The 21908-nt window shown below is 40.1% G+C and overlaps 1 protein-coding gene across 6 annotated transcripts in view; it reads right to left on the bottom strand.

Moving 5' to 3' along the window:
* ANO3 (anoctamin 3) overlaps nt 1–21908 on the bottom strand; it is a 395575-nt gene that overhangs the window by 27604 nt on the left and 346063 nt on the right. For all 6 annotated transcript variants that reach the window (XM_041730536.1, XM_041730537.1, XM_041730538.1 and 3 more), the window contains 4 exons: nt 12215–12297; nt 11644–11784; nt 10963–11127; nt 1548–1584 (listed from right to left, as the gene is read on the bottom strand). In XM_041730536.1, the coding sequence (XP_041586470.1) occupies nt 1548–1584; nt 10963–11127; nt 11644–11784; nt 12215–12297 (426 nt within the window). The remainder of the gene's footprint in view (nt 1–1547; nt 1585–10962; nt 11128–11643; nt 11785–12214; nt 12298–21908) is intronic.

Below are 21908 nucleotides of genomic sequence, written 5' to 3' on the forward strand. Positions count from 1 at the left end.
TGAGAGTGGAGTGAACATGGGTTCAGGACGGGTAACTCTAAGAAAACAAAATAAGTAGGAAACCTGATGGCTTTACATATTTAGAGACCATTCAGAATTGAGATGGAAAGTTTGGGATAAATCAAGAAACTATGCTGAAAATTAAAGAAAAAAGTGATATTATTCATTTCATGAAAATATAAAGATTGCATAAGAAAGGAAACAATCATAGACACATCGTGCCTTACATATAAAAGTAGTTATATAGAAACAATGATGTAAACGCTAATTATTAATTTGGCTAAAATTTCAAATTTTTTATTTTATTTTATTTTATTTTATTTTATTTTATTTTATTTTTTTTATTTATGATAGGCACACAGTGAGAGAGAGAGAGAGGCAGAGACACAGGCAGAGGGAGAAGCAGGCTTCATGCACCGGGAGCCCGACGTGGGATTCGATCCCGGGTCTCCAGGATCGCGCCCTGGGCCAAAGACAGGCGCTAAACCGCTGCGCCACCCAGGGATCCCCTTGGCTAAAATTTCAAATCTGTTGAACAGAACTACTTGGAAGGGGGAGAGACAGTGTGTGTATATCAAGTGATGAGTGGGAAACCGTGCAGGGAAAGAACACTGCAGGAAATGTTAAGACCTAAGGCAATAGCTTCCCAAACCTGGAAAGTCCAAGAATGTCAGAGAAATATGTTATTTAGAAACAGGGTAGGAAATAAGAAAAGAAATTGCTGGGATCCCTGGGTGGCGCAGCGGTTTGGCGCCTGCCTTTGGCCCAGGGCGCGATCCTGGAGACCCGGGATCGAATCCCACATCGGGCTCCCGGTGCATGGAGCCTGCTTCTCCTTCCGCCTGTGTCTCTGCCTCTCTCTCTCTCTGTGACTATCATAAATAAATTAAAAAAAAAAAAAAAAAAGAAAAGAAATTGCTAAAATTTAAAAAAAAAAAGTAATCTCTCAGGAAACTGGAAAATAAGAATGGGTAATGTGGCAAGTACTGGTTTTAATTATAAATTTCTTTTTTTAATACTTTACTTTCTTATTTAAGAGAGAGAGAGAGAGGGAGAGAGAGAGCACGCACAAGTGGGAGGGGCAGAGAGAAAGGGAGAGAATTTCAAGCAGACTCCACGCTGAGCATGGAGCCTGACTCGGGGCTTGATCCTAGGACCTGAGCTGAAACCAAGAGTGGGAGGCTTAACTGACTGTGTCCTTAATTATACTCTTTTGCCTTTTAAATTGTGTACATGTAGTATAATATTTCAACAAAAATAAATAGTGGGGGAAAAACCCAAAGAACTGAAAACGTAGGGGAAGAAAAGCCCTCCCACATAGGGAGAGGTAGGTTTGCCAGTAAGTCATAGGAAGGAGATTTTGTAGCAACACGCCGCCTCTCTATATGCAATATGCTCCAAGTTCCCATGCATGTTTTTCCTTTTGATTGACAATTCACAAAACTGAGGCTGACATTCGAAATGCTAAAGTACACCAAGCAGCCTCCGACTGATACGCCCACATGTTATTCTTTTTCTAAGGAGTGAAGTTAAAACAAAGGACTTACCGAGGTTGGTGAGAAGGTAAGCAATTTTTTCATAAGCCTAGAATGAGAGAGCAAATAGTGAATGTTATTCTTGTCTTCTAGAAAAGGCTATTTACACTGCTCAAGGAAACATCTAGAGTGTATTCCACAAAACGACTACATTTTTACTCAAGTGGAACATGTTTTAAAATCTACTGCATGGTGTTTTGCAAATATACACACACTAAATGAGTGTGATGTAAACCTGCTATGATTACGTGTCTGTCTATATGCAGACACACTTGATTTCGGTAACAGGAAGCCTTTTGGGGGGAGCTATCTTTATTTCCACTTTACAAACCAAGGAAATGGGACTTTAAAAAACTTAAAACCTTTTGTAACCAAAGTCATTCAACTGGTCAATAGCTGACATGGGATTGAATCACTCAATTATACGTACTTTTTACCATACTGGAAGGCTGAGTGGGAGGTTGGATTCTTTACTATTGACAAGGAATTTTCCAAACTAACACAAACATAGGGTGCTAGTCCGCATTCCTAAAGAACAACTTTGGTTTGGTGGTTATTTAAAACCAGACCATAAAAAAAAATAAAAATAAAAATAAAAAAAAAAAAAAATAAAAAAAAAAATAAAACCAGACCGTAAGTCAAACCTGTTGAATCCATAAGTAAGTCACATGCATGTTATTTTCACAATAACATTTTCCACCTTCCCCCCTGCCCTTACTACTCAGCCTACCACTCGTGCAGACTTAAGGAAAAGAGACATAATGCACAAAATTCCAAGTTAACCTAGTTGGGAAAACACATTTGCTACAGACAGAAGGGTAGTATGTGTTTGTGTGTATATGTTACGTGTACACGTAAATATAACTAATCCCCTAATTCAACAAATTATTCTTTCTATTAGAAATTCCAGTACTCTACCTGTTGGCACGCAAAATTAAAAGGGAGGTATCTGGACATTCTAAAGATTGTTCACCTTCCCTAACGGTTCTTTCCATACAACTATTGTGATTATTCATCTGAGCCATGATTTAAACCTACCCTTTCCTCGGGAGAGTTATCTTGAGACAAAGAGATTATTTGAGCATGAATAATATCATTCCACCTCTCGTGCAGTTTTGTTGTTGCTCTTGTTTTTATTTTTAACTATACATACAAACCACCATTTTCAGATTGCAGAACAAAGATTGCCTTGGATTCATGAGCACCGGAATTGTCTTGGCTGTGACACGTTCTTTGCCATGCCCTATTTTGTTTTTGTTTTTAATTTTTTTTTTTGCCATGCCCTATTTATTATGTAACATGATTGCAGAAGGGGCTCCAAGGAGTATAATAGGATAGATGAACAAATCAACAAAGAGTACTCGAGTAGTTCTGCACTTCCAGCACCAAACTGAGTGCCCTCCTGGAGAATGAAAGAAGGTTTTACTTAAATAACTGCTATTCCAAGTATTTGGCAGATGGTAAGCGGTGCATTATATATACACTATTATTTAATTTAGTCCTTACGAGAATTTTATCACATGGGTATAATTATCCCCATTTTACAGAACAGGAAACCACTGTTTCGAACGTCGGGTACCTTGCCTAAGGCGACACTACTAAACTAATAGCAAAGTCAGGATTCCTGATGTTGGCTCTCTTGTACCATTTATCCTATGCCTTGTCACAGAAACCATTTCAGATGTTTGTCTTAATACTTAGCACACAGAACCTGTCTGCAAGCCTGAGATGGGAATATCTACAGCTGATGCCCCCAGTGGATTGTAATATCCTTTGAAAGAGTGTTATAAATCACACCAAAAATGCTGTATCAGCCCTGGAAATATTGCTCTTGGAAAGCTTTCTGGGGCACCCAAGAAGCTGCATTGTCTAAGGCCCAGAAGCTAGCTAACTGGCACCACCGTGATGATGAAGTACAAACTCAACCCATGCACACTGACTTGTTAACTCCAAAACCACAAAATGCAGCAAGAAACCCTAATTTAGATATATCCACTATATGGTGTATGACAGCAATCATGGGCTGTGTGTAGGGTGGAAAATGGATATGTATTTGGGGGCTGAGAGGGGGGGCTCAGGGACCCTTGGGGTCACTACACTGTGTATGTACATTATATATATAGATCTCATGTTAGAGAACCTATGCTTTTAAACATCACTTACTCCTGCATTCAGGAAGCTGAAATTCTCTTAGTCATAGATTTTAATTACGTAAAAATATTTGGAATTTCTAATGAGCCATATAGTGAACAGACAGACACAGCCTCTACTTTAACGAACCTTAAATTCCAGTGGTTAGAGACAAGTGAATTGTGTACTTGGTCAGAAAAGGGAAAATACAGTGGGCTGTGTGCACAGAGAAGCGCAGTGGGCACAGAGTATTATTTTATAGTATGGTCAGATGAGCCTCTCTGAGAGGGTAGCATTTGAGCCTAGAGCTCATGCACGAAGCGACAGAGGGAGCCAAGAAGAGATGTGAGCTAAGTACCTTGGAGACGCAGAAACAGTAAGTGCAAAAGCCCTGTGGCGGGATGTGCTCGATGCGTTTCATGAAGAGTAAGGCAAGTGGAGGATCAGGAGGGGTGGCAGTAAAGGAGCAAGGTTGTAAGAGATGAGAGAGAGAGACCTCAGAGGAAAACAGGTTCTCAGGGCCTGGTAATCCATGGGAAGGTCTTTAGAATTCATTCTGAGCTGAGAAGTCATCATCTTCCCACTGATGCTTTGTTTTGGGGTGTTACACAGAAATCCTTTGGGGGAAAATTTAGAATGGAAAAAGCAGGGAAAGGGCAACCTTTCCTTCCAACCCTTTCCAACCCTTTCCTTCCAACCAGGGGAAGGGGTACACTTGATTTAGTGCTCTTCATCTCTGCATCAGAGCCTTACAGCCTAACTTGTGCTGTAAAAATGAGCTCAAAACAGAGTTTTTCAGAATCAAAGATAGACTGCTCTTTCCCAATAATCTACCTTTCTGAATTTCTAGAAAGCATGGATATAGACATGAACAAACTAAACAAATATATATATATTTTAAAGCCAGTCTTCTTATTAAATGAGCCAGTTGGCAATACCTCTCTGCCACGTTAAGATGTGTGGTTCAACCCTTTGATTCACCTTATTCCACCATGACCAATTTGCATTGTAATTAGTAACCAAGGTGTTAAGGAAGTTGGGTACATTTGAGGTCTTATGGTTAGGCCCATGAAAGAAACATGCGAATGTATGTTCTCGAATCTAGAGATGGAAATAAATCGCTAATGTGAGAGAGTTCAGAACCAGCACGGAGTACTTTAGTTAAATGTAGTTTGAGCTGCTTTTTTGTTGTAGTTGTTGTTTTTTTGGTTATAGTGTTCACACAGTACATGGATTTTGAAATGAGAAGAGGAATACCAAAAGGTGCTAATTCTTTTTTTTTTTTTTTTTAGAGTGGGGAGGGACAGAGGGAGGGAATTTTCAAGCAGACTTCAGATGAACGCAAAGCCCAATGCCAGCTCGATCTCACGACCCATGAGATCAAGACCTGATCCAAAGCCAGGAGTCAGACCCTGAACCCACTGAGCCATCCAGCTGCCCCAAGAGTTCATTCCTTTGTTGACAATACTGAAGTGGTTTAATTGCCTTAATCCCAGATACTTCAAGCTACAGGGGTACTTCTGCGATGTTTTTCTATTTTTTTCTTTAAAATCACACAGTAATCATGAGACCAGACAGCTGTCATGCTACTGTAACCTGCTCTTTAATTCATTACAGTTTGATTGTCAAGCAACAAGAATATATATTTTGGAAAAATTTTATGTTTTAAATTTCATTGGAAATTTAAAATCCTCTTGGAAATATTACCTGACACTAACCATGCTGTTTACAGCACTTTTTAAGTACTACAGCATTTTCAGGGCAGCAACAAAAAGGACAAAAAGGATGGGATTAGTGAAGAGTAGTTATTGGTTTCAAATTCTGGCTTTACAAATTCTATAGATTTTTAGCTATGTGTCTGGTAAGAGGTCTTAAAAAATAAATTGAAGTGTTTTTTTTGTTGTTGTTGTTCTTTTTTTTTTTTAATTGAAGTTTTAATCATTGTTAAATTATTTGCAATTTATCTTTGACATGTAGTTTTTGATCTTGGCTGTGTGTCAAAATGACCTCAGATCTCTCAAACCAGTGATTTCCTAATGCTATTTTAGGGACTGACACGATCAGAATCACTTGGAGAATATTCTGAACGTTTTGTTGTACATACAGATTTCCCAGCTCCACAAAGGAGACTCGGAATGGGTCTCTGGGATCTCTAGTTTTTCAAGTGTTCCAGGTGATGTGAAGCACAGTAAGAACAGGAAACAATCTTTAAGTTACCTTCAGGACCCATAAGATGGACTTGTAATCACATTGTAATTATTTTCACCCTAATTGAATATTTATTTGGGATGCCATGATCTATTTGTTTTGAAAGCTTAGAGGATGCATATTCTTTAATGAGCTGCTTGAAAATCACAAGTGCTGCAAATGTGAAAGACACTGAAAATGCAATGTAACAACAAAATAATTTTGAAAAATATTTCGGGACACTAAGATCTTTGGAATGTGAATACTATCCACGATGCTTAGGAAGTTTGGAGAATAAAATATTTAAAGTTTATTAGAAGAATATAGTCTATGTGTCTTTTAGGCCTGGGCAAAGACCTAGAGATAAAAAGTGAGGAGGCCCTGCTTACACCCCCATACTGGGAGCCAAGGCATGCCCCAAGCACTGTAACAGAAGAGCATTCACAGGACCGAGTGGTTAATTCTATCCGGGGAGTCTGAGAAGGAGGGAGAATAGGGATGTCCAAATACCTTGTGAGAAGCCTAAACACAGAGAAGGGATTATCTGATTCCCTTCATACGGGATCAAGAGAAAACCTATGGAGCAGTGATCTTTTACTGGAATTTCCAAAGATAAAAAGAATAGCCACCAAAGAGATAAAAGGGGAAAAGGCGAGTAGAGAAAACACTGTGAACCAAGAGCCAGGGCTGTGAGAAAGAATGCTAGGGAGCAAGCAAGCGGCAGTGATTCTGTAGGCCCGAGTGCAGAGTGTGCGAGGGAGGGAGTGAGATCCAACTTCAAACAAGATGAGAAAGGAAATGGGCTTTGAATAATGGGAGGCCTCCTTGCCGTGATAATGAACTTAGAATTTATACCAGAGGCAATGGGAACCCGTTAAGCATTTTTATGTACAAAGCAAAGTGATCAAATCTATGATTTAGAAAGATCCTTCTTTTAAAAGAACATTTATCAGACAGCCCCGGTGGCTCAGCAGTTTAGCGCCTGCCTTCAGCCCAGGGCCTGATCCTGGAGACCTGGGATTGAGTCCCACGTCAGGCTCCCTGCATGGAGCTTGCTTCTTCCTCTGTCTGTGTCTCTGCCTCTCTCTCTCTCTGTATCTCTCATTAATAAATAAATTTTAAAAAATAAAATAATATTTATCAATTTGAAAGAGAGAGAGAGAGCACGAGAGGGAGGGGCAGAGGGAGAGGGAGAGAATCTCAAGCAGACACCCCACTGAGCCCAGAGCCTGACTGGGGGCTGGATCCCATGACCCTGAGATCACGACCAGAGCCCAAATCAGGAGTCAGACGCTTAACTGACTGAGCCACCCAGGCACCCCAGCAAGGTCCTTCTAAGAGCAGCATGCAAGGGAGATGAGAAGAGTTGAGAAAGATAGGAAGACTAACCAGTGAGAAGGCTACTGCAACAGTTCAAGCTAGAAATGCCAAGTAGCTGAAGTAAGGAAGTAGAAGTGAGAATGGGGAAGAGAGAATGGGGAAGAGGGAATGAGTCAGAGAGACATCATAGGAGCAAAATTCACAACAGGCACTTGTGATGAAAGAGACAAAAGAAATGCATGGATGACTTAAAATTCATGGCTGTGTACCTTAAATATTTAAAGTTCCTGATTTAAAAACTCACTTGACTGATTGAAACTATTTTGCCATGCTATATTTCATGACTTCATGCATATGGATGACGGCTGAAAAGCCTATTAGATTAGCAGAATATTTTGATTGAGGCCAAACTGTCATCTGGAGAATATGGTAGCACAGAAATCCCAAAGTCTAGCTATTAAGAAACAAAAAGCACATTTTTATGTGTTGCTATTTAGTGTTGGTCTGAAAATAGCAAGAGGTAGCATTTGGTATCCTACGTCAATCTTTTTGGTGGTATAATTTTTTTTAAAGAGTTGGCATTTTGATATTAATGGTTTTAATTTATGTTTATTTGATTAAGATCTTAAATTAATCCTGTGGGTTCAGATAAATCAGACGGGCTGTTTAATGATCTATGAAGTGCCTCAACATCCTGAGTAGGAAGAGATACATAAATTCAGAAGGACATTTAGGTTTTACACTGATTAAATCTGAGGAATATAACATTCTTTCCACATTTGTTGAGTTGGTTGGGTAGTTTATTTCCTTTACGCTAAAAGCCATTTAAAAATATTTTTCTAAATTAGTTGCAAGGGCAAAGGAGAAGTTTTGTGGCTGAATCTACTTCCAACAATATCTAAATGTTTCTGTCAAAATTCTCAACAAGTAGAAATAAATATTTAGAAAAAAGAAAGTCAGTCATGTCTTCTTTCAGGAAGCACAAATGAGTTACAGCGCTAGGAAGTTACATGGGCTCTTGTGGGATTGTGAGGACCTCAAAATATATTTTTAAAGATTTTATTAAATAAATTCATGAGACAGAGAGAGGCAGAGACAGGCGAAGGGAGAAGCAGGCTCCACAAGGGGAGCCCAATGTGGGACTAGATCCCACGACCCTGGGGTCATGGCCTGAGCCAAAGGCAGATGCTCAACCGCTGAGCCACCCAGGTGCCCCCTCAGGATTGTTGTTATCACAAAAATAATACTATCTTCATCTGCCTCAGAGGCCTGATTTCTACCCCTAAGAGATTCACCTCATCTAGTTCAGCCTCTGTTATCTGTACAAACCAGTACTTTGGAAGAAAAAATATCCTGAGCCTCATTAAATATACAGATTTAGTGAGAAGAAGCTGTATCTGAAGCTCATGAGAGAGAAGGCTGTATGTACGTGGGTTCACCGTGATTCTAGGGGACGGGTGGTAACTGAGGAGGGGGCTGGACATGGAGCAGAGTCAGAGTTTAAGGGACTGGTGACTAAGAAGCAACTGGAATAATAGGACATTGGAATCTGGTACATCAAGGGAAACTTCAGCCAAATTTTGCTTTTTTTGCACTATCGGTGAAAATAGAAAGACTCCTTTTGTAAGGAAAATACATGACGGTGAAAGCTCCCATTTTACTCAATTGCAGGTTCTGATCGTGACAAGTTCTTCAGACTAATGAAAAGATAGTTATTCCACTGCACTGGGTAGGACTCGAGGACTGGATCCTGGGCCTGGAGGCTCTGTTCCCAGTGTTGTCATGCTTGCCTTCCCAAGCAAAAGTTAATGACACACATTCGGCTTCTTCATTTTTTCCCCCTGTCTGTGAAATCCTTTCCATCTTCAAGAATATTAGGCCAGTTCATTAATTCACTCAAGACGTTTTTGAAGACCAGTAGGTCTTTGGAACAAACTGTCAGACACAGGAACACAGCGTACTCTTTTGAAGGCACTAATAATGGATGGTGAGGGGAATAAATAGACATGAGACCATTAACAATGATTGCCTCCAAAGGGTACAGTTAGTTTATGATAAGAAGGGACAGGAGAGGCATTTTAGGTAGAAAATAGTGACTCTTCTTGATATTTGTACTGTTTTCATCGTGTCAGTACTTTACATGATAACAATGTATTGATTTTATAATTCAAAACTAAAAGAGATAAAAACAGTAAACTTCAGAAAGACGAAAATACATTAAAAAAACAAGTAAGACTGCTGAAAATTAGCATAGTGGTATGATTTTTGCATGAACAAATTAAATATTTCAAATTTTCTTATATTTAATCAAAAGACATAATACAACATCTTAAATGTGATTCTACTTCTATAGACAACTCCAAGTACTTAAACATGTATGAAAGGGTAATAGGTAACAGTTAAACAAAAAAGGTGAAAAATTATGAATAAATCACTGCAGGTGTGGTCCGAAGAATTTAGAAAGCCCATAGAAAAGATCCTTGGCATTTCTATACCAATGAATATTGAAGATTAATACATAAACTCTATGATTTAAAGATGAAAAGAAAGGGAAAAAATAAAATGTTGGTATTTGAAACGCCAAAGATTAGAATTCAGAGATGTTATGTGGTATGGTGAGATCACACAGATTGAGTGCTAATCTTTGCTTTGCCTGTGTCCAATGTCCACTGCTTTTTATCAGGACACCAAGTTGAGGAACTGGCATCACAAAGTGATGAGAGCCTGGGCAGTATAGGAGGGCAGGGCACACACAGGAATAGTGAGTGTGTGCATGCGTGCACGCACACGTTCTGGAATGCCGCTGGGCCACTGGGAAACCTTTTCTCTACCTGGTGAAAGACCGAATTTAAAAAGTTAGTCAAAGCTGCTACCTAGGTGGCTGTGGTTCTATGGGTGACTCATATATAAAGTAAAAATAAAGTACATTCCATCCATTTCTAACTTATTCCAAATTTTACATCATAGTAGAACGTTTTAAAAATAAAGGTTATTCTTTCTTTTTTTTTTTTTCTTTTTTTTTTTTTTTAAGAAGGTTATTCTTTTCTGATTATAAATCAAAGCCTACATAGAGATACACATTTGAAAGGACCAAAAAAAAGTTACATTAAATCAAATATTATCCGACTACTGAGAGATGGCCGTTGTTAACATTTTATTGTTATTCCTCATAGTTTCAAAATGAAAAAGAAAGAAAGAAAGAAAGAAAGAAAGAAAGAAAGAAAGAAAGAAAGAAAGAAAGAAAAAAGGAGGAAGAGAAAGGATGGAAGGAAGGAGGGAATGAGGGAGGAAGGTAGGCAGGAAGAACGGAAGGAGAAAAATGCTTAGACCTAGAGAAAGAAAAGGGAGTAGCTATTTTCTATGTCACAGGAGGCCTTGGAAGTAACAAACCTTCTATTTCAAAGAGATTTCCTTATACCTTTGTAACAGATTCTCCACTGAGGTTCAGTTTTTTGAAATGATTTTTGGATCAAAAAATCCCTTAATTGAATGAAAAGAGCATAGCACTTTTACTAGCACACACTAGACCCTCAATGAATAGAAGTTTTCACTAACCAAGACTATAAACTCAAAGGACAAGGAAGACAATACAACTGTTATTGATTTTAATTTAAATAAAATCCATCATCCAAACCACATAGATGACTTTTTTTCACTAAACTAGGTTGTCATTGATGAAAATGTGGGTTGGGCTCATTTGGCCTCCTAGAAATACAATCCAAGCATGAAGGAAGCATAGACCTCTCCCCTACCCATGGCTTTTCACCTTTTGAAAACTGTCAACACTTACAAGATTCAGTGCCATGATGATTACAAAATTGATACAGACAGCAGCAGCTGATGTTGCAAACTGCCAGTGTTGTTTGATGAAATTCCACTTGAATGATGCAAACTGTTCCATGACAACCAGGCGATAGACCACAACAGCAAACACTGCAGTGATCACCAAAGAAATCTGCAATATGGAAGACCAGAGAAGACGTCCGTATTTTGCATAATTCACAAAACAAAAGCAATACCCTAGACCAATATACTGCCCCACATACTCCCCGGAGCGAAAGGAATTTATTTTTCCAAGATAGGATGAAAAAAAAAATCAATTTTTTTTTCCTTTAAGGAATTGAGTCCCCTGAGAGCCAAAATACACAGTACAAGATTTAAACTGTTCAGATTTCCACTTTTAAGTGGAATGCTTAGTTTTAATTAATCAGGGCAAACTCATATAATTTCCATTTTACCTGAGATAATCTTTGTTTCTTCCAAAGAGTGTTTTATTTAAAGATATGCCCAAATTCTCTTTGTAATCACTCCAATCATGGCTTTCCATGATTTTAATTTTGTTTAATAGTATGTGTTGAAGGTACTGAACTGGATATGGTTTGACCCTGAGGGTCACACAATGAGACAGTATTAGAACTTCCTTTTAAATGTGGAATCCCACGACATTCTGAAATTGATGTTTGTACTTTACCATGAAGAATATTCCTGAGATAGAAACAAGAAGACGAGTGATTTTGTCTGAGGAAGGCTGATGTGGCTCAGGTTTTCCACTGATGGGATTCACTCTCTCCATCTTGTAATACTTGGCTTCAAACTGGGGACGGAGTGTTTCCTGTAAGAGAAACTAAAGTTACCTACCTATTAGGTAGACATAAATTAAAAAAAAAAAAAAAATCACCCAGGAGTTGGAACAAAATTCCTGGATTTTGGCCTACTTTTAAAACAAGTCTTGGAAAAGAAATAACTTTAAAAAAATAAAATGCAAATTATTTTCTAAATAAACCCTAAACTCTATTTTCATCAACACGATTTTCCACTACTGTAATTTTAGGAAACATTGTGGAAGTGCTTTGAAAAAAAATTACATTACTTCATCAATGATTTCGCTTAACTTCATGAAATAGAAATCTTGTTAGTAAAAAACATCAAAGGAAAACCTAAAAGCTATTTAGCTGCTTCCAGCTTGGATGTTAAGGACAGTGAATAATTTTCCACATCATGTTATTCCAGTTTTCCTGTCTCCTGGTTTCCTAACATCTTACCTCCTCTTCTTCCCATTCAATAAGGTCCCAAGTATAAGTCAGGGTACTTCTTCTCCTTTTCCAAAACTCCAAGAAGACTGTGGCTATAGACAATAATAATGTTGTTGTTGTTATTATTATTATTATTCTTTACCCAACCACATCACATTCTATCATCATTGCTTTTCTTTTTTGGATTAATGCATTTCTACCATATTATTAAATCATTAAAATAGATTAAATTTGTATTTAATTTATATAATTGGACTTCTGTCTTTCCTACAACCTATCCTCCCTGTCTCTGAACACTGCAGTCAGCATGAACTCCTAGAGAGTAATTTTTTTTAGCAGATTAAATAAGCATAGACCTTTGCTAGCCTGGCCCGTCAAAGTGATGCTCTATTAGTGAGTTAAATATATATTGTTCCTTTGACTTGTATATGCTTATTCAAAATCATATAAAAGACCTAAAGAAAGCCTTCCCCAGCCAGAAATGACAATAAAGACTAGATCATACTACTCTAGGACCCAGAGAGGGATGGTGTGGGAGAGAGAGAGAGAGAGAGAGAGCACAAGGTTACGGTGAAAGGAGAAGAAAGGAAAAAAGACCAGAGAAGACACTCTTGGATGAATATCCTAGGTGAGCTCAGCATGGACTAGAGAGGACTCAATGGAAAAAGTAAAGGAATGCCTGAACCATTAACTGGATTTCCTGTGCCAACTGTTAAGAGAAAGATTGCTTTCTTTTTAATAAGAAATATTACAGCATTCAAGACCTTGTGGACGTCATTAAGACCTCACAGGTGCATTTTAAAAAACTATTCATCTATCATCCATCCATCCAGCCAGCCAACCATCTGCCCACCCATCCATCCACTTGCTGTTCTTATTTTGGGCAAAGCACTCTAACCTCAAGGATCTCCTTATCAAGTAGGCAGTTATCTAAATAAAGTTAACTTACATTGGAGTAAGAGTTATAATGCAGGAAGGATTATACTGGAAACCTAGAAACACATGCTTTTGGGAAAACACCACCATCACCATAAGCAGCGCAGAGCAAAGGAGTGAGCGCTTCTTCTCTGTCCGTGGTTACTCTCCTCCTGCCTTCAATGCAAAAGAAGGCCAGGGGAAGCTGATTCTGAGGTTTTGTTCTTTTTCCTTTATCAGTAGAAATCAGCCCTCATAGTGGTTAGAAAGCACAAGGTTCACAATCACATTACGTTACATTTTTATCAGTCTTCAAAATGTACAAAGTGCCTTCTCACATATGATTTAATTTTGTCACTTTCATAACACCAGCAGATCCGGCAGGAGTTACTGTCATCAGATTTTTGAAACAAAGATATAAACGTACTGGGTCTAAGATCATATAACCAATAAATGGCAGGGTCAGGACAGAAACTCTTGCTAATTATTGTCCAGACGGTCTTCATATTTTTAATTTTCCCCCCAAACCTACTATACGTGCTACCTACTGATTTTCTGTAAAGTCTTTAAAGAGGAGATAAGGCTAAAAGAATCGAGATAGCCAAGATCCACTGACAGGAAGACAAACGAGGTTTTCCAAATACTGTATCTGCCATAAAAGAGAGTTGGCCATAATCATTGTTATGATCTAGAACTTAAAAAATAAGCGGGACATAGAGGAAGTATATTGAAGAAGAGACACAGAGAAATAATTTATTATGAAAGGAAAACCGAAGAAGAAAAAAGGGCTGTGCTAAATAAGCAACTATAACATGCAGTGATCAAAAGCCTGGGGCGTAAAGTCTTTCATACAATCCATGCGGGATGTGCAATAAAATTCTAATTATCACTGATCTCAGCCAACTTTTCAAATTCCAATGTGTCACGTGGTCATTTCTTCATTTATCTTTCCAGAATAAACTTTGCCTAGAAGCATCTCCCAGAAAATCTAAGAAATGAAGGAAATCTGGGTTTTGTGAGCCTGAAAACTGGCTTTGCCTAGAAGCATCTCCCAGAAAATCTAAGAAATGAAGGAAATCTGGGTTTTGTGAGCCTGAAAACTGGCTTTGGTGTAATTTTAACTTTTTTTTTTTAAGATTTTCTTTATTTGACAGGGAGGGAGAGCACCAGCAGGGGGAGCAGCAGGCTCCCGGCTGAGCAAGGAGCCTGCTGTGGGCTCCTGGGATCATGACCTGAGCTGAAGGCAGATGCCTAACCGACTGAGCCATCAGGCGCCCAAATGCTCACAAATGTTTTTACTTTAAATTTCAATAATACACGAGGCTTTGTGTTAAAAATCCATTCTCAGCTTGAGATACATTTATTTTATTCACAGATCATTTAAACTCTCAAATGAATCAATATTCTCACTTAAAATTTTGTTTTAATTAGAAAGAGGGCACGTGGAGTAATGTACCCATATGCTGGGGCACCTGTGTGGCTCAGGCCACCAACTCTTGATTTGGGCTTAGGTCATAATCTCAGGGTCATGAGATGGAGCCCTTTGTCAGGCTCTGCACTGAGCGTAGAACCTGCTTGGGATTCTCTCCCTCTCCCTTTGCCTCTACCCACTACTCTTTCTGTCTAAAAAAAACCATTAAAGGGGATCCCTGGGTGGCTCGGCGGTTTAGCGCCAGCCTTCGACCCAGGACGTGATCCTGAAATCCCAGTATCAAGTCCCAGGTCGGGCTCCCTGCGAGAAGCCTGCTTCTCCCTCGGCCTGTGTCTCTGCGTTTCGCTCTCTGTGTTTCTCATGAATAAATAAAATCTTTTAAAAAAAAAAAACATTAAATTATCAGCATGCCGAACATCAAAGAAGGAAGGAAATTTCGTACATTTACTAATCCCTACTAAACTTAATACAAATAAAATCAATAATAAAAGTAGCTAAGTTTGAAAATTAGAATAGTAGTTGCTTCTAGGGCTGTGGTGACTGGCAGGTGGCATTAGGAAACCACCGAAGGTGATGGAAATATTCCATATTTTAGCAGGAGAGGTGGCGCTACAAGTTTAGGTCATTTTTCAAGAGTGATCGAAATACACCGAGAATCTGTAGATTTCACTCTACGTAAATTATACCTCAAATACCAGATTTTAGAAAGTAAATAACTTTGAAAATACCAAGTGATTAATAATATCAATGGCCTGTAACCTTATGGCAACCCGGTAGCTCCCCCCAGGTTTACAGCAGGAGGCTCTGAGCTTGCAGTGAGGACCACACAAGGAGGTGGGATGCTGGGAAGACCGCATCTCGTCGCACAGACAGTTTCGGGGCAGATGCAAACCCAAATTATGAACTTGGGGGATTAGACTGGACCTGAAGACTACGCTGAGCATTAAGGAGGCCTGCGCAGCACCTTGACACAACGACATCAAGGAGCCATGGAAAGAAGAAATGGTTTTACATTCTCCATGACCTGACAAGAAGGGTGGAGCAGAAGCATCCAGTGGAAGTGGCCTCAAGGTCCTCTCGGGGGGGTGGGGGGGGGCATGTGTGGCCTCGCATAAATGCAGTAGGAAAGGCTGGGCCTTACTCTGAACTGCTAAGTGCTCAGTGCATCTAAACGCACTCGAATTCCAATAATTCATAATCACATAAACCACCACACTGCCCTGAGTCATCAGCAAGGTTTGTCCCACTGGCCCACCCTTTGTGCCCTAAACAGTAGTAGGTTGCAAGTGACAGAAATGTGAGATGAAGAGACTAAACGCTTCAAGGCCTCAATTCAGTGACTCTGTTCTTCCAGAAGCATTCTCTGAACTGGACCCCTTTCCTGGTGGCAGAGGATGAGAAAAGGGGTTGAGCTGGCCTCTAGTTCAGGACTGAAAGAGGGAAATAGGAATTTCAAGAAGAAAGAGGAATCTTTGAAGAGCTCCATGAATCAGTGACTTAAAAAAAAAAAAGTATGTCATAAATCATGAAAGTGACAAGCAAACTTTACTCATTTTATTGTAATTGGTGGCGAAAAGTCTGGCATGAAGTAATGTGGAAGGACAGAGACACGATGGCTCAGGATGAGCAGGGTGACAGAGACCGTGAGATGGTAAAGAGGACGGGGGGCATATTAAACGGCCCTAATGCAAAAGCGAAAATGCTTTAAAAATAAGGTGTACGGGCACTGAGGAGGGCACTCGACAGGATGAGCACTGGGTGTCATACTCTATGTCGGCAAATCGAATTTAAATAAAATAAAAATTTTAAAAACGGAAGACATAGAGAGGGAAAGCCATTTCACTTAGAGGGGTGTGTCACTATAAATAGGGGTGTAGGTGGGGTCATAGACATTTATAGTATATACTGCGTACAGAGTACAGGTGTCCACTTGTCGTGTATGCATGACAAGTAGCTGGGGGATCAGACATGTGACAGCTATGCACGCGGGGCGCCCGGCTGCATATACGCCCAAGTGTCCATGCTAGTTGTCTGCGGAAACAGATCATGGAGCACTTGGATTCCCTACAAAGGACACGGTGATTGTACAAGAAGTACAAGCCCCCTACCTTCTTTTGACCTCTTCGTGTATGCAGTGAATCAACTCTTCCCCTTGGTCCGGTGAAACTGGGTTGGAGATGGGGTAGGAGGACAAGAGGCCTGCACTGGGGAGGAGCATTTTGATATCGGGGGAAAGCCAGCTTTCACAATGCAGAGTCACGGAGGTGGGAGGACTATGCTGGAAAAGCTGAGGATGACGCTGCACACTTCTGTTCCTTGGCAACTGTACATTGTATTTGTTTTCTTACTCCTGCCTCTCAGACCACAAAAGATGAGATTGACACATCCTGCTATGCTGGGTATCAAGGAAATTATCTATAAATATTAGGACCATGTTAGGCCTTAGAATCAAGATGAAGGGGCCTCTTTCTTGCCATAGTAGAACAACAAAGATGCACGTGTTGCATCTTGAACTTCCATTTATTATAGTCTACTTCTTTTTTTTTTAAGATTTTATTTATTTATTCATGAGGCATGAAAGAGAGAGAGGAGAGACACAGGCGGAGGGAGAAGCAGGCTCTGTGCAGGGAGCCCAATGCGGGACTCGATCCCGGGACCCTGGAATCTGAGCCCAACGTAGATGCTCAACCACTGAGCCACCCAGGTACCCCCCTCATGTCCATTTCCAATGGCTTTTCTACGTGATCCAAAGTCAACGGCACAGAGTGACCAAATCATAAAGTTATGCATCTCAAAGAGGTTAAACTCTTTTTTTTTTTTTTTTTTTTTTTTTTTAGTAAGCTCTGTGCCCAGTGTGGAGCCCAATACAGGGCTTGAACTTGTGACCCAGAGACTGAGGCCTGAGCCAAGATCAAGAGTCAGAAGCTTAACTGACTGAGCCACCAAGGCGCCCCTCAAAGAGGTTAGATTCTATATGTAGTTTGTTCCAAGTTATTCCTTTCTTTTTTTAAAGATTTTATTTATTTATTTGAGAGAGAAAGAACACACACAAGTAGGGGGAGGGGGCAGAGGGAGAGGAAGAAGCAGACTCCCCACTGAGCAGAGAGCCCGATGCGGGACTCGATCCCAGGACCCCAGGAGCATGATCTGAGCTGAAGGCAGACACTCAACCAACAGAGCCACCCAGGCGCCCCCAAAATATTTATTTCAAATGTATAGATAACAAGGCCCCGAGTGGTTGATAAGCAACACTGGCCTTCTAGAAACCTGCCAAAGCATCTACCATACTTCACCTCACTTTCCCCTATATTTTCTTTGTCCTGCCCTTGAAGTTAGGTTTTGAAGTTAGGTTCTTTGTTTTTAGTGCTTGGCACACCCACATAGTCAAGAACTGCTACGTCAAGCTGAATTATTGAGTGGGATCCCGTGAGGGGGCCTCCAACTCCTGGCCAAGTGCCCACTAGAGGTGCACGACCATCGCTTCAACGTCTTGACAGCGACGTTGCTGACCACCGCAGGGTGGGGCTCCTGGGGGTGGGGCAGGGGAAGCAGGGCAATTCCAGACCCAAATGGAGTTGATATGTCTGAATTCGGAGAACAGAAGGGAAGTCCAAGTATTGTTTTCACCCGAAGACATGAAGACGTAAAGCCTCCTTGGAAGAAGACCCGGCTGAAACAACAGTTTATGGGAGACGGCCTCTGCGATTGCCAGTGCAGGGAACACCCAAGCACCACCAGAGACTTTCTTCCATCCCCCAGATTTATTTTCAGCAACGTCCTGAGGCATAATGTGCCTTTCCCCACACAGTGTTGCAACCTCACTCTGCGTGAGGTAGAAACAGAAACCCCACAGAACAGGTCCTACAGTCGGCAGGAGGGCCGCCAACGTGGAACACTTGACGTTGCCCAGGGACAGCCACCTTCTTTCTTCTTCTTCTTTTTTTTTTTTTTTGTTCTTCCCCATTAGCACCTTACAAAAATGTAATTAATGGGGTTCCTCCCCTCCATATAAAGCAGGCTAACCAATATAAAGGGCTGAAAGATGAGTGAAGCCAGCGACAGATTTGGAGTATTTGGGCTGAAGGCTGCTTGACACAAGCGCCCCGGGAGCCGGTTAGTCCAGACTTGCCTGGCTTGTGAAATTTCCTCCTTGTCTAAGGACATGCAGTCTCGGTGGCGCTTGCCTTCCAGTTTCCCTCCTCTCCTTCCTCCCTAACCACATCCAACGGTAAGGGAAACAGCAGACATTTAGGTTCGAAATAGGCGGGAAGGCCAACATTTGAACCCTAATTTGCTGAAAATCCTCACCAGGCCCTAAAATCAGGCTGGATAGTTTTTCCCCCTTGGGGAAATTCTTTTTTTTTTTTTTTTGGAAATTCATTTAAAAGTATGAAGCCACACAGAGACAGCATGACGTTATATTAGAATACAGTGAGAAGTCTCAGGACAGTCTCAAGCAGAGCAGACTCTGAACTGAACCTTGATGCGCAGAGTCCCTTGAAAGCGGACCCTTGTCACTCCCTGTGGCACTGGAGTCCGCTCAAATAAAAGCTTGTCAGCTTCTGCCAGGAATTTTTGTAAAATATAACGTAGCCTTTTAAGCACAGGATTAGTTTTTCTGAGGCCCTTCCTTCAATCTTACCGTTCAACTATTTGACAGGCTTAAGTTCTCTGAGTCCGTTGAACCTTTTCTGATTACAAATGTAGAAACACCAGTAAAAATAACCGGAGCAGCACCTTTGTGGGGTTCCCTTCTGAAGCACAGGGGCCTAGGAGCGCCTGTCCTAGAGGAGGGCTTCAGTACATGTGCGCCGAGTGAATGAATTAAAACTATGAAGAAGAACCTCCGAGTCACCTACAACGTCCCCGTTGATAAACAGCGTCATTATTGAGATGTTGCTAATTCCGTCCCAGGTTGTTCTTGAACAGCACAGTTAGGGCAGGTATGAGGCCGACGCTCAAAGGTACGGCCACACTGGTTGTTAATTCATGACTGAAAAAGGGGAAAGCAAGCTCCTCACCGAGTCCCTGGCTTGCCTTGCCCTGCCCCGCGCTGGCCTGTCCTTCCCAGGAAGGCTTCACCAGGACAGGGTGGATACCTGGATACCTGTCCCCGTCACCCCTGAACAGCACGGCCTCCCACCAACTGCTCCAAAACTAGGGCTGCGTTCCTTCGACCGGCCGGTGCCAGGGCCCTGACCACTGCCAAATGTAGGCCCTTCCGCCTTGGAGGCCGCCCTCTGGGAGTGGGTGCGGGCCCATGACACCCGTACTTGGCACCACAGGTGAGTGGCAGCCGCTATCAGGGAAACGACTGGCTTCGCTTTTATAATCAACACAATGCAACTTACCTTCTTGATCAAGTCACAGCGATCCTCAAAAAACAAAACAAAACATAACAAAGCAAAACCAAACATCTAGGAAAGGCAGTGCGGTGCTGGAAGAAGAACATGGCTTGGGGTAGGAATGTTCTGGGTTTGAAAGCCGCCTATACCTTCCTAATCGGGTGACGAATGCCTTGACTAATGTCTACGTAATGAGAACCCTCCAGTTTCACAACGTACAGCGACAAGAGTAAAATCATCTTTATAGGGGAATTGAGTGAAATAAGTGAGGTGCAGTTTGTAAGTGGTCTAATGATGCTTAATTCATTATAATATAATAAATTATATTATTACAGTGTAATAAATTACAATAACCTGTTTTTTTCCGACATTCTGTTCGTCGTTGTACGTAGGAAACTTTATATAGACAAAGTTCTTGGTTTCTGCTGCATAAGAGATACACAATATAAAATATACTTCATAAAATTTAAACATATTGTATATCTTCCTGCAGGAAAAAGAAATCTATTGACATTTATTTATATTTTAATTGTTCCACAAATTCAGTCTTGCTCAGTTTCCGCATACTTTCTTCTGCCCATAACCTAGCAAATGATTTAGATTGTCCTTTTCCCTTCTTTTGTATTTAAGATCATAAAAATGCTTCTAGAGTAAATAATTCGATTCAGAGCTCACTGTTTTTGAGAGCACAGTTGTCTATTCCTACAGAAAGCGGTGAAAATGAGTGAGAGAAGCAGAAAAGCAGAAAAAAGGTGAAAATGAGTTGCATCATATTCCTGAAGAAGAAGAGAACGAGCCTTTATTGAGCACCTACAACATCCCAGACTTTGTTCTAGTTATTTCTAACCAGTATCATTTCCACAACAATCCAGGTAAAATACAAGATAATCTCATTCAGTTGATATGCAAATTGCAGGTCTTGGAGATTAAATAAGATGAGGAAGAATATCTTCTTGGAGGAAGATATTTGGCTGAAATTCAAATCCAGATCCAAATGCTGACCTTTTTCTGTGCCCCCCCCCCCCAAAAAAATGAATTACTCCAAATGTGGTTTGGGATAGAACTTTCCGAGCTATATAATTTGCAATGTCTTTCCGGGAAGAAATTAACATCACAGATGAAATGTTTAAGCATCTTTCTTTCTTTCTTTCTTTCTTTCTTTCTTTCTTTCTTTCTTTCTTTCTTTCTTTCTTTCTTTTTTTCTTTCTTTCTTTCTTTCTTTCTTTCTTCTTTCTTTCTTCTTTCTTTTCTTTTCTTTCTTTCTTTCTTTCTTTCTTTTCTTTCTTTCTTCTTTCTTTCTTTCTTTCTTTTTTCTTTTTCTTTCTTCTTTCTTTCTTTCTTTCTTTCTTTTTTTCTTTTCTTTCTTCTTTCTTTCTTCTTTCTTTCTTCTTCTTTCTTCTTTCTTTTTCTTTCTTCTTTCTTCTTTCTTTTCTTTTCTTTCTTTCTTTCTTTCTTTCTTTCTTTCTTTTCTTTTCTTTCTTTCTTTCTTTCTTTCTTTCTTTCCTTTCTTTCTTTTCTTTCTTTCTTTCTTTCTTTCTTCTTTCTTTCTTTCTTTCTTTTCTTTTCTTCTTTCTTTCTTTCTTTTCTTTCTTCTTTCTTTCTTTCTTTCTTCTCTTTCTTTCTTTCTTTCTTTCTTTCTTTCTTTCTTTCTTCTTTCTTTCTTTCTTTCTTTCTTTCTTTCTTTCTTTCTTTCTTTCTTTCTTTCTTTCTTTCTTTCTTTCTTTCTTTCTTTCTTTCTTTCTCAAATTTCTAAAAGACCTAAATGAGATTGAGAACTTCTGGGAGGTTTGGCTGCTTGTCCATTCAGTGCATCAACAGTCTAAAGTTCTTTGACCATAAATCTTTTCTGTTTTTGTTGTTGTTTGGCGTCTAAAAATGATTATCAACCACTCTCTTAACACTGCCTCTACCAAGGCAGAAATCTTTGCATAGATTTTTTTTAAAAGATTTTATTTATTTATTCATGAGAGACACACAGAGAGGGAGAAGCAGGCTCCATGCAGGGAGCCCG

The sequence above is a fragment of the Vulpes lagopus genome, chromosome 15, assembly GCF_018345385.1.
Source record: "Vulpes lagopus strain Blue_001 chromosome 15, ASM1834538v1, whole genome shotgun sequence".
Classification (NCBI taxonomy): domain Eukaryota; kingdom Metazoa; phylum Chordata; class Mammalia; order Carnivora; family Canidae; genus Vulpes; species Vulpes lagopus.